At 31.7% G+C, this 15597-nt stretch overlaps 1 protein-coding gene across 1 annotated transcript in view; it reads left to right on the top strand.

Annotated features, from left to right (window-relative positions):
- Positions 1–11868, top strand: part of LOC134721357 (tetratricopeptide repeat protein 12-like) — a 70042-nt gene extending 58174 nt beyond the window's left edge. The window contains exons 15-17 of the mRNA XM_063584300.1: positions 730–832; positions 9595–9817; positions 10191–11868. Of these exons, the coding sequence (XP_063440370.1) occupies positions 730–832; positions 9595–9817; positions 10191–10266 (402 nt within the window). The 3' untranslated portion in view covers positions 10267–11868. The remainder of the gene's footprint in view (positions 1–729; positions 833–9594; positions 9818–10190) is intronic.
- Positions 11869–15597: the final 3729 nt, after the last annotated feature.

Below are 15597 nucleotides of genomic sequence, written 5' to 3'. Positions count from 1 at the left end.
GCTTACCCTTTCGGAGCATCTGAGATCACCCCTAGTTTTTGGTGGGGTTCGTGTTGTTTATTCTTTAGTTTTCTATGTTGTGTCATGTGTACTATTGTTTTTTCTGTTTGTCTTTTTCATTTTTAGCCATGGCGTTGTCAGTTTGTTTTAGATCTAGGAGTTTGACTGTCCCTTTGGTATCTTTCGTCCCTCTTTTATTCATCGAGGCCAACAGCCAAGGGTGATTTTCATATCTCTGGCGTTTTATTATATGACTCTTTATCCTTCTCCAATTTTCTAGTATTGGATCAAGATCCTTTTAAAACTGCTCTATATACTATAAAATATATCACGTGTCTATGCAGATGCTTATTTTAATAAGTTGAAATGTTTAATAGTGATATGACATCATACTGGTATGTGTAAAAGACTAGATCAAGGATTCACAGAATTTTTAGTTTAACACAATGAGAGTGTTGATCATAAGAGAAATAGGTTTAACAACTCATTATAATTGGATATGGCTTGATCTTGTTACTCTTAGTTTATGAATTTAAACAGTAATAATAGACTCACTGAGTCATGCGTAATATTTATATTGAAATTATAAATAACTCCCAATATCCTCTTTATGAAACCTAAAATGATTGCACATCTCAATTTACATTTGCACTCATTGTTGGTAAATAATGTGTAATCCATACTATTTCTACATCTAGTATACAGCAGATTCTTATAATTTATTTTTAGAATGAAGAAGAATTGGAAGAAAATAAGAAATCAGCACTAAAGGGTTTAGCAGGATGTACTCAAATAAATGACCAGGCTAGAATATTTATAGTTGATCATAAAGGTATTATTATCTAGCAACATAGATTTCAGGAGGATATTTTCTCATTCCATCCTTGCATGTACAATATTTTAATAGTCTTGTATCTTTAGTTGCAATAATGGTAGATATTTGGTAGTTTCTGTTATACCTATTTACTATTAGTTGATTTAGAGCTTGATATATAAAATTAAAATAGAATATATATGCTTGGCAGTGATGTATAATTAGATTTCAATGATTGTAACATAAATTTGTACTGCTCATAAAAAATTATAATGGGACTTAATTTTATCACAATTAATTAATATATATTTATTCAGGAAGTTGGATTCTATCTGAGCAAAAAGTTGATTAATTAATAAAAAGTGGTATTTGCATCTATAAACTTTAAAAAACAAACATTCATTCCTAAAAAATCTTTAAATTTATATTGGGAATATAACTTATTAAAAAACAAATATGAAGTTGTCTTATGGGGGCTTGTGGGTATAAATCATTTTGTTGAGCCTTTGACTTTAGTTGAAAAGCGAGACATAGCGATCCTACATTCCGTCGGCGGCGACGGCTGCGTCCACAAATATTCACTCTGTGGTTAAAGTTTTTGAAATTTTAATAACAAAATTCTTAAACTATACTGGATTTCAATCAAACTTGGCCAGAAGCTTGTTTATGATCATGAGATAGTATCCAGAAGTAAATTTTGTAAAAATAAAATTCCATTTTTTTTGGTTTTTGTCGAGCCTGTGACTTTAGTTGCAGAAAGCTCGACATAGGGATAGTGATCTGGCAACAGTGGCGACAGCGGTGTTAGCTCACTTCTTAAAAGCTTTATATTTTAGTAGGTGGAAGACCTGGGTGCTTCATACTTTGTATATAGATGCCTCATGTTACCAAGTTTCCGTCAGTCACATGGTCAATGTCCTTGACCTCATTTTAATGGTTCAGTGACTACTTGAAAAAAAAGTTAATATTTTTTGTAATGTTTAATTCTCTCTTATTAGTAGTAATAGGATAACTATATTTGGTATGTGCGTACCTTGCAAGGTCCTCATGCCCGTCAGACAGTTTTCACTTGACCTCGACCTCATTTCATGGATCAGTGAACAAGGTTAAGTTTTGGTGGTCAAGTCCGTATCTCAGATACTATAAGCAATAGGTCTAGTATATTTGGTGTATGGAAAGACTGCAAGGTGAACATGTCCAACTGGCAGGTGTCATCTGACCTTGACCTCATTTTCATGGTTCAGTGGTTATAGTTAGGTTTTTGTGTTTTGGTCTGTTTTGCTTATACTGTTTGCAATTGGTCTACTATATTTGGTGTATGGAATGATTGTAAGGTGTACATGTCTAGCTGGTAGGTGTCATCTGACCTTGACCTCATTTTCATGGTTCAGTGGTCAAAGTTAAGTTTTTGAGTTTTGGTCTATTTTTCTATTACAATAAGCAATAGGCCTACTATATTTGGTGTATGTTTAATTTTTTATGATATACATGTCAGTCGCGCAGATTTTATTTGACCTTGACCTCATTCTCACAGGTCATTGCTCAGTGTTAAATTTTTGTGTTTTGGTCTGTTTTTCTTAAAATTATATAAGCTATATGTCAACTATATTTGTTGTATGGAAGAATTGTTAGCTGTACATGTCTGGCATGGTTTATCATGTTTATCTGACCTTGACATCATTTTCATAGTTCATTGAATTGATCAATGTTTTGTTTTCTTGGTTAATGTTAAGTTTTTGTGACAGTTGTAATAAAGCTTTACATTAAGGACTATCAACATAAAATCAATGATTAGTAAAGAAGGCGAGACATTTCAGTGTGTGCACTCTTGTTTACTTATAAATGGACTTTTCTGCGGGGAAACATTACATTCACTCTGTGGTTAATGTTTTTAAAATTTTAATAACTTTTTGAACTATCCTGGATTTGTATCAAATGTGTCCAGAAGTAAATTTTGTAAAACAAAATCCGATTTTCCCCTATTTTACATAGATATGGACTTAGTTTTTCTGCCAGGAAACAATACATTCACTCTGAGGTTATAGTTTTTAAAATTTTAATAACTATCTTATACTATCCTGGATTTGAACCAAACTGTGACAGGAGCTTGTTTATGATAAAAAGCTATTATCTAGAAGAAAATTTTAACAAAATTTGTACCTGTTTATCTGCATTTTACTTATAATTGGACTTAATTTTTCTTCCAGTTATATTTACATACAGTCTGCAGTTAAATTTTTTAAAACATTTATTTGATTCATAAAATATCCTGAATTTTTATCAAACTTGGACAGAAGATTCTTACAATCAAAAGTTGTATCGATAGGAATATTTTTATTGATTTTTTTCCTCATTTTTGTTCAGCCTACGATAAACAGCAAAGGTAGGCAAGACACTTGGTTCCATAGAACCCTTATAATTTTTTTTTTAAATATAGGATTTCGCTATTTTTTTTATAAATAAACTTTCTCTTATACTTAATAGAAAAATATTTTTTTTAAATATGGGATCACCATTCATTTAAGCTCACAATCTGCCTTCGAAAGAAGCATGCATTTTTGATAAGGTACATTTTTTCTGTTGAACTAATAGGAGAAAAAAAGGTAATATCGAAATAAAAAAAGAACTAAATTACAGAAATCGCTTAAATAGTTTAGTTTAAGTACAGCTTATTTGAAAAAAATAATATAAAATATAGGTCAATGATGAGTTAAAAAAAGATATTTCAATTTTAATGCAAAAAAATGAAAAAAATTCACCAAAGGGAGATAATTTGGAGCCTTTTCAATGATATAAACATATAAAAAGACATCTGGGCCCAAAAGGAATTATTTTTTTTGGTTGATTTTTATACCATATTATAAAGTAACAACTAATAGTGTAAAAATAAAATAAAATAAGATTTTTTTTGTACCCTCAAGCCTCCTTAATTATCTGTAATAAAAAATTGAAAGGAAAAAATTTGGATTGAAAAGATCTGACATAATTACAGATTTTAATAAATTGTTTGATGTTTCAATTTATTATGGCCTCTTGCTTTGTTCTATACATCAATAGAGGATTGAATGTCTTTTCAATAACACTCTTTTCAATAACTCAAACTTGATGTAACCTATTCTCCTAAAATTTTAAAACACCATTAAGATTGACTCATGACGTACATGATTTGGAATTTTGTGGCTATGTCATTCCAGAGTAAAGTGGTCTTCAGCCATTTGAATTAAGACTATTTGCACTCACCTGGCATCTGTCATCATCCATCATTGTTAACTTTTAACATTTTTAACCTCTTCTAGAGAACCACTGAATGGAATGGAACCAAACATGGCATGAATGTTCCTGATGAGGGGCTGACCAAGTGTAGTTACTTTATAGTTGATCCATCATCCTAGATGGCTGCCAGCTGGGGGCTTAGTTTAATAAAGGACCCTATAGGAAATACATACAAATGTCTTCTTTTAGAAAACTACTGAATGGAATGTAACCAAACATGGCAGAAATGTTCCTTATGAGGTGCTGACAAAGTGTTGTTACTTTGTAGCCGATCCATCATTCAAAATGGCCACCAGCAGGGGGACTTAGTTTAACATAGGACACTATGGGAAATACATACAAATGTCTTCTTTTAGAGAACCACTGAATGGAATGAAACTAAACATGGCATGAATGTTCCTTATCAGGTGTTGACTAAGTGTTGTTAATTTGTAGCTTTTCCTTCATCCAAGATGTCCGCCAGCGGAGGACATCGTTTAACATAGGACAATATATAACCAGATGCTCTGCAGGGCGTAGCTTTATACGACCGCAGAGGTTGAACCCTGAACGGTTGGGGCAAGTATGGACACAACATTCAAGCTGGATTCAAATCTAAATTTGGATTGTGATTAAATAGTTGACACAGCATAGGTTTCTGACACAGAATGAATGTGTTCTAATGAACTTTAAATTTTTGTTTTCTCTTAGAGCAATTCACTATGCTGTTGAATATTAATCCTCTCTAAAAAATGTTTGAAGAAATTTTCATTTTATTTATGAAATTTCATTTCAAATGAGAAAATTGAACCCAATTTTTTTAATCACATCCCCCTTTCCCTTATTCCAAATTAATCTCAATTAAATTTCTAATGGAGTTTGCAACAATAACTACTCATTTAAATACATGATAAAATATTAAGATGTAAAAAAACTGCTTGTTATCACTGAATGGTAAAGATTATTTTAATTTATCAGTTGGTAGTAAAAAGTGAATATACATTGTATATAACAAAGATTTGAGTTGATTCTGGACAAAGAAAGATAACTCCAATTAAAAACAAATATTGCTATTTCACAATATTGTGCAATTAGATATTTCTTGCTTACTATTCTGGACAAAGAAAGATAACTCTAATTAAAAAAAAATATTGCTATTTCACAATACTGTGCAATTAGATATTTCTTGCCATTGTGCAATACTGTGCAATTGAAAAGACTTGCTATTGCACAATACTTAATATAATATTTTAGATCCTGATTTGGACCAACTTGAAAACTGGGCCCATAATCAAAAATCTAAGTACATGTTTGGATTCAGCATATCAAAGAGGCCCAAGATTTCAATTTTTGTTAAAATCAAACTAGGTTTAATTTTGGACCCTTTGGACTTTTATGTAGACCAATTTGAAAACAGGACCAAAAAATGAAGAATCTACATACACAGTTATATTTGGCATATCAAAGAACCCCATTTATTCAATTTTTAATGAAATCAAACAAAGTTTAATTTTGGACCCCGATTTGGACCAACTTGAAAACTGGGCCAATAATCAAGAATCTAAATACATTTTTAGATTCAGCATATCAAAGAACCCAACTGATTAATTTTTTGTCAAAATCAAACTAAGTTTAATTTTGGACCCTTTGGACCTTAATGTAGACCAATTTGAAAATGGGACCAAAAATTAAGAATCTACATACACAGTTAGATTCAGCATATCAAAGAACCCCAATTATTCAATTCTTGATGAAATCAAACAAAGTTTAATTTTGGACCCTTTGGGCCCCTTTTTCCTTAACTGTTAGGACCAAAACTCCCAAAATCAATACCAACCTTCCTTTTATGGTCATATCCTTGTGTTTAAATTTCATAGATTTCTATTTACTTATAATAAAGTTATGGTGCGAAAACCAAGAAAAATGCTTATTTGGGTCCCTTTTTGGCCCCTAATTCCTAAACTGTTGGGACCTCAACTCCCAAAATCGCTACAAACCTTCCTTTTGTGGTCATAAACATTGTGTTTAAATTTCATTGATTTCTATTAACTTAAACTAAAGTTATTGTGCGAAAACCAAGAATAATGCTTATTTGGGCCCTTTTTTGGCCCCTAATTCCTAAACTGTTGAAACCAAAACTCCCAAAATCAATCCCAACCTTTCTTTTGTGGTCATAAACCTTGAGTCAAAATTTCATAGATTTCTATTAACTTAAACTAAAGTTATAGCGCGAAAACCAAGAATAATGCTTATTTGGGCCCTTTTTTGGCCCCTAATTCCTAAAATGTTGGGACCAAAACTCCCAAAATCAATCCCACCCTTCATTTTGTGGTCATAAACCTTGTGTTAAAATTTCATAGATTTCTATTCACTTTTACTAAAGTTAGAGTGCGAAAACTAAAAGTATTCGGACGACGACGCAGACGACGACGCCAACGTGATAGCAATATACGACGAAAATTTTTTCAAAATTTGCGGTCGTATAAAAATACATATGTCTTCGTTAAGGCAACCACTGAAAGGAAAGAAACCAAACATGGAATTACTGTTCAATCTGAGGTGATAACTAAGTGTTGTTTCTTTGTAGCTGATCCATCAGCCAAGATGGCCACCAGCGGGGGGACATAGTTTAGCATGGACCCCATGGGAATTGCATATTAATGTCTTCTTTTTGAGAACCACTACGTGGAATGAACCAAACATGGCATGAATGTTTCTTATGAGGTGCTGACCAAGTGTTGTTACTTTGAAGACGATCAATCCTTGAAGATGGCTACCAGAGAGAGACATAGTTTAATATAGGACCCTATGGGAAATACATGTACATACAAATGTATTCTTTTAGAGAACCACTAAATGGAATTATATAAAACATGGCATAAATGTTCTTTATGAGATCCTGACCAAGTGTAGTTACTTTTTAGGCGATCTATCAGCCAAGATGGCCACCAGTGGGGGATTACGTTTAGAATAAGACCTGATGGACAATGCATACAAATGTCTTCTTTTAAAGAACAACTGAATATTAATATTTAACTTGATTTGGCCTCAATCATTATTTAATAATTGAATGCTTCTTTTTGTAAATTTATTGGGGTGTAAAAGCGTTGACCGAAGTACATTTTGTATGAAGCATGGAAGCGCTTCATTTTTAAAATGTATGCACGGTCAACGCTTTTACAACCCTATAAAGTTACAAAAAGAAGCATTCAATACTTATAATTACATTTTTTAGCTAGGATAATGAAAAAAAGATTTTTATCTAGTTTTATTTAATTCACCTGTGCACTTTATTGTTGGACCTCGTGTCAACATGCATGATAAATTTTATTGTCTAATGCAAGTTTTTACGGAATAACATGTGATGTGTAGTTAGCCAATCAGAATAACGTATTATAATGAAACTTACATCTAATGTAATTATAAGGGTATCTGTTATGATTTAAATCTTTTTTTACATGATTTCCAAAACTGAAGTAGAATCAGTTGAGCGACACAGGCTCTTGGGAGCATCTAGTTCTAACTATTTTATTATTAATAGGATCTGTTATTTAAAAAGACTTTAGACAAACATAAAAGCATTGACCAATAAACATCTCAAAATTATGAATTTGGTGAGGTTTTATTTGCCACGTGACAATGTGGGGGTGTGGGGTATGTGAGCATGCCCAGAGAGGCTCTTTAATTGAGTTGAATGTTATTTCCACCCCTAAACCATATATTTTCTAAAGTTCTTTGACAAAACTTTTATTGTGCTCTATTCATCACATGGATCGTCTTTCGTTGTCCTTCGTTAACTTTTACAAAAATCTTCTCCCCTGAAACTTCTAGGCCAAAATTAACCAAACATAGCCACAAACATCATTGGGGTATCTTGTTTGAAAAGTGTGTCTGATCATCCGGCCCAGGAACCAAGATGGCTGCCATGGCTAAAAATAGATTATAACAGTAAAATATCTATTTTGGCTTACTTCTGGGGTAAAATTGTTCATCAGGTGCAGATTTATCTGCCCTGAAATTTTCAGACAAATCAGACAATTGGTTGTTCGGTTGCTGCCTCTAAATTGGTAATTTTAAGAAAAATTTGCAGTTCTTGGTTATTATTTTGAATATCTTTAATATTATTATAGATAGAGATAGAGATAAACTGGTAACAACAATAATTTTCAGAAAAGTAGGATCAAATAAGTCAAAATGACCAAAATAGTCTATTAACCCCTTAAGGAGTTATTGTCCTTTTGTAAATTTTTGTAATCTTTTACAAAAATCTTCTCTAAAATGACTGAAGCAATTTTAACCAAACTGGTGACAATCATCATTAGGGTGTCTAGTTTAGAAAATGTGTTCAATGACCACATCTACCAACCAACCTGGGAGACATTGCTTAAAATATAACATAGGGATAAAATGCAAGTTTTGTCTATTATTTTTTGAAAGGTTATATTTATATTTTATATTTATTATTATATTTTTTGATTGAGTTAAGTCTGCCAATTGATATTTTATCGTATGTTTTTATATGTTGTGATGTTATGCTATTGTTTCAGAAAAAGGGAGAAGGTTTGGGCCCATTAAAACGTTTTATCCCGCTGCAAATGTTTGCACCTGTCCTAAGTCAGGAATCTGATGTACAGTAGTTGTCGTTTGTTTATGTAATATATTGGTGTTTCTCGTTTCTCGTTTTGTTTATATAGATTAGACCGTTGGTTTTCCCGTTTGAATGGTTTTACACTAGTAATTTTGGGGCCCTTTATAGCTTGTTGTTCGGTGTGAGCCAAGGCTCCGTGTTGAAGGCCGTACTTTAACCTATAATGGTTTAATTTTTAAATTGTTATTTGGATGGAGAGTTGTCTCATTGGCACTCACACCACATCTTCCTATATCTATAAAAAGAAAAAATTTGAAAGGAGCAATTTTTTTTTACAAAAATGAGCTCTACCAATTGTCTTTATACCTCAAAACTGTTAGACAAGTAGACAGTTAGGAGTTGTTGCCCATACATTATAATAGATAAATAGACTTCTTCTTTTATGTTTTGAACAAAAACTGAAGAAGATGGAGAGAAACTAAACAGACTAAAAGATCAGTAATACAAGATCAATAAAATAGAAATTTTTGTCATGAAGTCTATTCTCATCTACAATGTTGGAAAATCTCCTTTGTTTGATGTACACATAGACCAAGGGGAGTGACACAGGAGCTTATGAGCCTCTAGTCTAGTTACCTCCCCATTTACTAATGTGACTTTTATTGATAAAGAAGATATATTTAGTACACTTCAACAGCTCATCCTAGTGCATTTAGATTTATGTGCTTGAAAAATAAATAAATTGCAGATACATTTTGTAACATCTTCCTTCAAATTCTATCATAATATTCAAACAACAAAATACTATGATCATAAAAGTAACCAAGAAACATCAATAACAGGACCCATCAAAACGTTTTGTGGCAAACATAATGAAGAAATGAATGACTATTACATCTGCTATAACTTTGTTTTATTTTTTTGTTTAAATCATTTTCAGGTTTGGGAACTTTGGTTAAATCCATTAAGAGTTGTGATGAAAGTGTAATTGGCAATGCAGCTCTTTGTTTAGGTCACTGCACACAAATTCCAAAAGTGTGTGCAGCTCTTACAAAAACAGATATTATGAAGGATCTTCTTGTATTAGCCAGAGATGGAAAACGCCCACAATTACAGAAGAACTGTGCTATACTTATAGCAAAACTTGCTCAGGGTGACACCAGGTTTGTTCTATAGTATTTAACTGTGTTTGCCTACAATGTGATTTTTTTCTCTCTGATACCCTTAGACATCCATCGAAAATTTAAGCTGTGTATCCTATTTAAAAAATCAACAATTAACTTTCCTATATTAAGTCCAATGTGTTTACGAATTTGCAATGCAAACATTTTTCATGAACATTTCGATTAATGTACTAGTTTGACAAAAGAAATAATTCTTTTTTAGCCATGGATAAAAATGAGACATGATCCAACTGCAAATCAGTTTTTCATATCTTTTTTTTCACATCAATTAGACATTTTTAAATGAACAAAAAAAAAATTATTTCTATATAGATAAACTAATCTATATATAGCTATGTATTTTCATTTTCAGGCATTTGGAAAAATTACGTGAATTACATGGAATTGAAATACTACACAGTTGTATGAACTACATCAAGACATCATAGCAAATTCGTTTGTTTTAAGTGTTACATTATCTTCAAAGTGTATATAAGATATAAATGTTAACATTAGGCCACACCAATTTAATTTCTTGTTCTACGGATTTTTGGACTCCAAAAATTGGGGCGAGCGAGCGATTTGAAAATTTTAATAAAAAAATATTTAATTTGCAAATTTTTGAGGCAAAGCTTAAAAAGTAAAGGCGAGCGATTATAATTTTTTTTTGTAAACATAAAATAGTAGGTTTTGACTATATTAAAACTTGATTTATCACTTGTATCTTGACATTTCTTTAATTTATGAAATATTTTTTCCCTGTTCAACAAGAAATAATTGAATAATTAAATCTGGTCTATGTATGTGTGACTGACAATGAGACAATTCTCCATCCAAGTCATAATCAGGTTCAGAACAACCCCTTAATGTTATGAATATCCCTTTTATGAGGGTTCAAAATATAAAAGTTATAATATATTTTTGAGTAAAAAAAAAAAAGTACAAAAGGGCTTATATTTTCCCAAAGAACTATAATATTTGGTATTAAATGGTCAAAATATGTCCAAGAATTTTGTAATATTCCTGGACTTTAACCATGTTAACACATTTACTTTAACAGTTTAATATTATTCAAAATAAGTGGACCCATCCCTCTTTTAGAAAAGTTGTTTAAAATATAATGTATTTCTCCTCTTTTTGAGTAAAAAATTCTAAGTTGTCAAAGGTTTTGTATAGTAGCACTGTGCAAATCCTTAGTATTTCTATTTTTATTTCTACAACAGACTGAACAGTAAACATGGTAAAATGACCGCTTCAAGGCCCTTGTCTGAGGGAGGGTTGGTCCCAACCTGATAATAACAAACATAGGTCAAAGTACGGCCTTTTACACAGTGCTTTGATCAAGACCAACCAGCAAGCTATATCAGACCACAACTTAGTAGGCCTATTGTACACAATTCGAACAGGAAAACCAACGATCTAAATAATATTTCCAAACGGGAAAATACCAATGAACCACATCAACAAACGATAACTGCTGAACGACAGGTCTCTGAATCAACCAGGACAGGTGCACAAACCTGCAGCGGGTATGACGGTCAGCATACATAATAATTGCAGTTGAAGGCAAATCCTTCAGAAGTTCTTTAAACTTTATTTTAACAACGAACATTTTTTTTTATAGGGAATATAAGTTAGGGGGAAAGAAACCAACGTTTTGTTCTGTACTGGTATTTCTATTTATATCGGAGCACTCACGCTTGGAATAAATTGGTTTCATGCCGAAACAAATATTCTCGCAGATATTTACAGTGTTGTGGGGTGCTGATAGGTTTAAAATCGTTATATACAGGCTAGACTGTGATTTTAAAAAACAAATGTTGAGATTTTCATATAATATTTACAAAAAAACGATGCGGGAAATGGACATGATTTCATTTCCGGATGCGGGAAGCGGGAATATAATAAAAATCAAAAAAATCTGTTTTTAAAAATAGGTGCGGGCGGGTCCGTCGAACAAGGAATCAAATTGGTGTGGCCTTAGTGATATTTCTCTTTTAAAAACTGGTTTTATAATATTATTTCTGTGAAAATAAATTTGTTTTTAAGAACTTCCCTGTGGTCTGTCTGTTAACATAGTCAAGACTCAACGTTTTTATTTTTAAGAGAGTTTGTTAGTACCCAAAGTGTGAACATATTGCATAGCTTTGACTTGGGCTTTATTTATTTACCCTTATAAAAATAAGGAGATATAGTATGATTGCCAATGGAGACATCTATCCTCTAAATTTCAAATGAAGTAGATGTAAACCTTGCCTATCTGTAGATCTGACTGTACAGGTACTATTAACAAACAAAAAAGAAAAACATAGGAAAGGTACAATCAAAATCCAATGTGAAAAAGTTAAAGACAAACTTGTAGTCATTTGAAACTTCAAATTAAAAAAAATTGATTCGTATATGTTTTTGTCAAGCCTGAGACTTTTGTCACCAAAGAGAGACATGGCGATCTTACATTCAGTTAGTGGCGTCGACAGATGGTGTCCACTCTGTGGTTAAAATTTTTATAAGCCCATTTACAGGATGTATTATGGTAAACTGTTGACTGTCAGTCCGTCTGTCCTTCCGTTCGTTGTCAACATGTGGGACATTAACTCAAAAATGCTTAACCTATGTGCATAAAATTTTGGCAAATTGTTTATATCTATTGACGTGAGCTCCCTTTCGAAGACAGAAGCTTCGTACAAACAGAAGAAAGTATTCAGAGGAATTTTATTTTTTAAATTTCACCATTTTTATTGAGCCTGCCTTTAAAAGCAAAAGTAGGGGAGACATTATAAAACTTGTGTACATATTTTTTTCTCTCAATAAAGTTTTTTAATTTGTCCAAATTTAGAAGAAACTTTTTTTTTTAATTTCCCTGACATGTTTTCTTTATGCAGTACTCTAAGCGTGACCTTTCTCATTAAAATCCAGTGATCACAATACACATGTCTTTGTCATTGAAATAAGCTTTTCTTATTCTACATGTCATACACATGTTACCTCAATTTCCATGGTTCTTTGTTGATTTTTACTAAGGTGACAATCAGCAAACTTTGGCTTCCAAACACGACAATTAATTAGCTGTCATACTTTCACATCAAAACAGAGTGAAATATTTTTTTGACAATTATACATTTTGAATGGGTACAAGATGATAAAATTGTGCACAGAGGACCAAGTTTATGATATATATACATGCATTGGTTTAAGAATCAGATTAACATTATTTTTTACCAGTCACTTGTTTCATATGACTCTAAGAGTAGTGAGTAGGATACTTTGGATGGTTGTCACCTCCTTGAACACATAAAGCATTACTTCAACCAAGGTTCCCACCATTTCAATTAAGTTAAACCCATCAATATTTTGCTTCTCTGATAAATTCCCTTTGCCACTGGTGGCACTGCACTATAGATAAGGATTTAGTTACTAGTAAGTTTGTTTTATAAGTTCAGAAATATTTTCCTAAAATATATTCTTCTTAGGTTATAAAATCTTTGTTTGGTGGACAAAAACTCGTTCAATTGCTCCACTTTTTACAATTGGAAAAAAAAAAGCCAGACACTGGATAATAGAATTAGCATTAATAAATAGTTTTGACCAAGAAGTAGCCACAAGAGAATAATTGTAAATATAATGTAAATAATGTAAATGCATCATTGTAAATATAATGGAATTTGATGAGACTGTCGTAAAAGTGAGAGGTTAAGCACTATAAAACCAGGTTCAATCCACCATTTTCTACATTTGAAAATGCCTGTACCAAGTCAGGAATATGACAGTTGTTGTCCATTTGTTTAATGTGTTTTGTCATTAGATTTTGCCATGTGATTAGGGACTTTCAATTGAATTTTCCTCGGAGTTCAGAAGTTTTTTATTTTACTTTTCAAACCTCATTGTATCAAAGCTAGGATGATAAGATAAGATAAGATAAGATAAGATAAGAATTTTATTAGTCTAATCAAGAACCCATAAAGGGCATCATTTTACAACACAATATGATTGGAAAAAGCAAAACAGAAAACTAATACCATACTATAACATTATGGACAGGATCAGAGCCTAACACAACATGTGTTTTATATAACTATTATATTAAATGTTATAACAATAAAATATTAAATTACTATATATATTTTGTTTACATCTGGATTTTATTTTTAAACCTTTAATAATGTAATTTTCTAGGCACATGAGAGTTGGTAAATGCTCATTTGTGACCAGGCAGAAATATTTTTTATAATTAGGTAGTTTTTGGATCTATTGTTTTTGTGATGTCAGCTTATGTATCAGTCAGTCTGTCAACCTTTATTTTTCGTCCTTATCAAATTTTGTTGGAAGTCTCCACTTATCAAAATCTCAGATGAGTTTGATAAAATAAAAATCTGAAATTGGAGACCATTTTTTATGGGGATTTGTAAAAATATATCAAACCAAAGATAGTCACTGGAAAACTTTGACTTGAGTTATCATTGATATGTTCATAATTATAAATTATATGTTAACAAAGTTTTGAAATTTTGAAATACTAAGGCTTTTCTACCTCAGGAATAGATTACTTTAGCTGTATTTGGCAAAACTTTTAGGAAATTTTGGTCTTAATGCTCTTCAACTTCCTACTTTACTTGGCCTTTTTAACATTTTTTGATTCAAGCGTCACTGATGTAGATGAAACGCACGTCCGGCGTAAACATGAAATTTTAATCCTGGTATCTATGATAAGTTTATTTTCAATTTTTCGTGAGCTATTGCCATCACTTGGCATTTGTCATTTTCATTGTAAAGTTATCAAAATTGTTCTCCTGATACCATTTAAGCAAATTCACAAATTTGGACTTAGAAATCTTTAAAATATCTGGTATAAAGTTTGTGATTTTAGTTCTTGCTAATTCAAGAACATGCCTACAGTCATGTAGGTAAACACAACTAATTGTTCAATTTCTTTTGTACATGTAACAGAAATATTCTTACATGGGCAAAAATCTACCATCAACTTGTTTCACCAAAATAATAGTTATAACTGGTTCTGCTTGATTTAAACGCAGCCTTTGTCTTGTACCTATAACCAGAAACATATATACACATATATATATGTCTCTGCTATAACTATAAACATTTCGTCTTATCTGAATTAATGAACATGCTATTTTCATGGGTTACACGCCATTATTCCGACAGCCCATTAGTCCGACAGCCCCTTGGTCCGACAACCCATTAACATCGAACATTTATCATATTTATCTTACTTTTTAAAGTTCTTACATGTGCTAGAAATATGGTGAAAGAGTTCCTCCCTCAAATTATTATGAAGTGAGCATCCGATTAAAAAATGACTCTCATCCTCAACTTTATCAGCTGTACAAGTATCTAGCATTTTCAATTCTTTTAAAATGTAATGGAAGAGTACTGATTGTGAATTAACATATGAACTACCTTTCTTAAAATCAATAATATCTAAATATTTTTCTTCTTCTTGAAAACAATCTTTAAATGAAAAATAAGTGTCAAATTTCCAACAAAACACATAGTTTTTAAAATAAGCCAATTTGACAAAGACACAAGCAGGACAAGAATGTCACACATTGTCTTAGTTTTTTTACTAGTTTGTTATTGGCTTTTATACTGCAGTCATTCTATTTGAGCAGTCAAAATGCGTTTACTGTATATTTCTGCGACAAAACTAATTTAAATAAAACTCAGATGATTGATACAAGGAGAGAAAGTGTTGCGACCAAAGAGGGTGGGTAGTGTTATTCAACTCCGATATATTTATTTATGTAGTTAATAGTAGGGGA

The sequence above is a fragment of the Mytilus trossulus genome, chromosome 6, assembly GCF_036588685.1.
Source record: "Mytilus trossulus isolate FHL-02 chromosome 6, PNRI_Mtr1.1.1.hap1, whole genome shotgun sequence".
Taxonomy (NCBI): domain Eukaryota; kingdom Metazoa; phylum Mollusca; class Bivalvia; order Mytilida; family Mytilidae; genus Mytilus; species Mytilus trossulus.
Note: the sequence above shows the minus strand (reverse complement) of the source record. Positions and strands in the feature narration are given on the sequence as shown.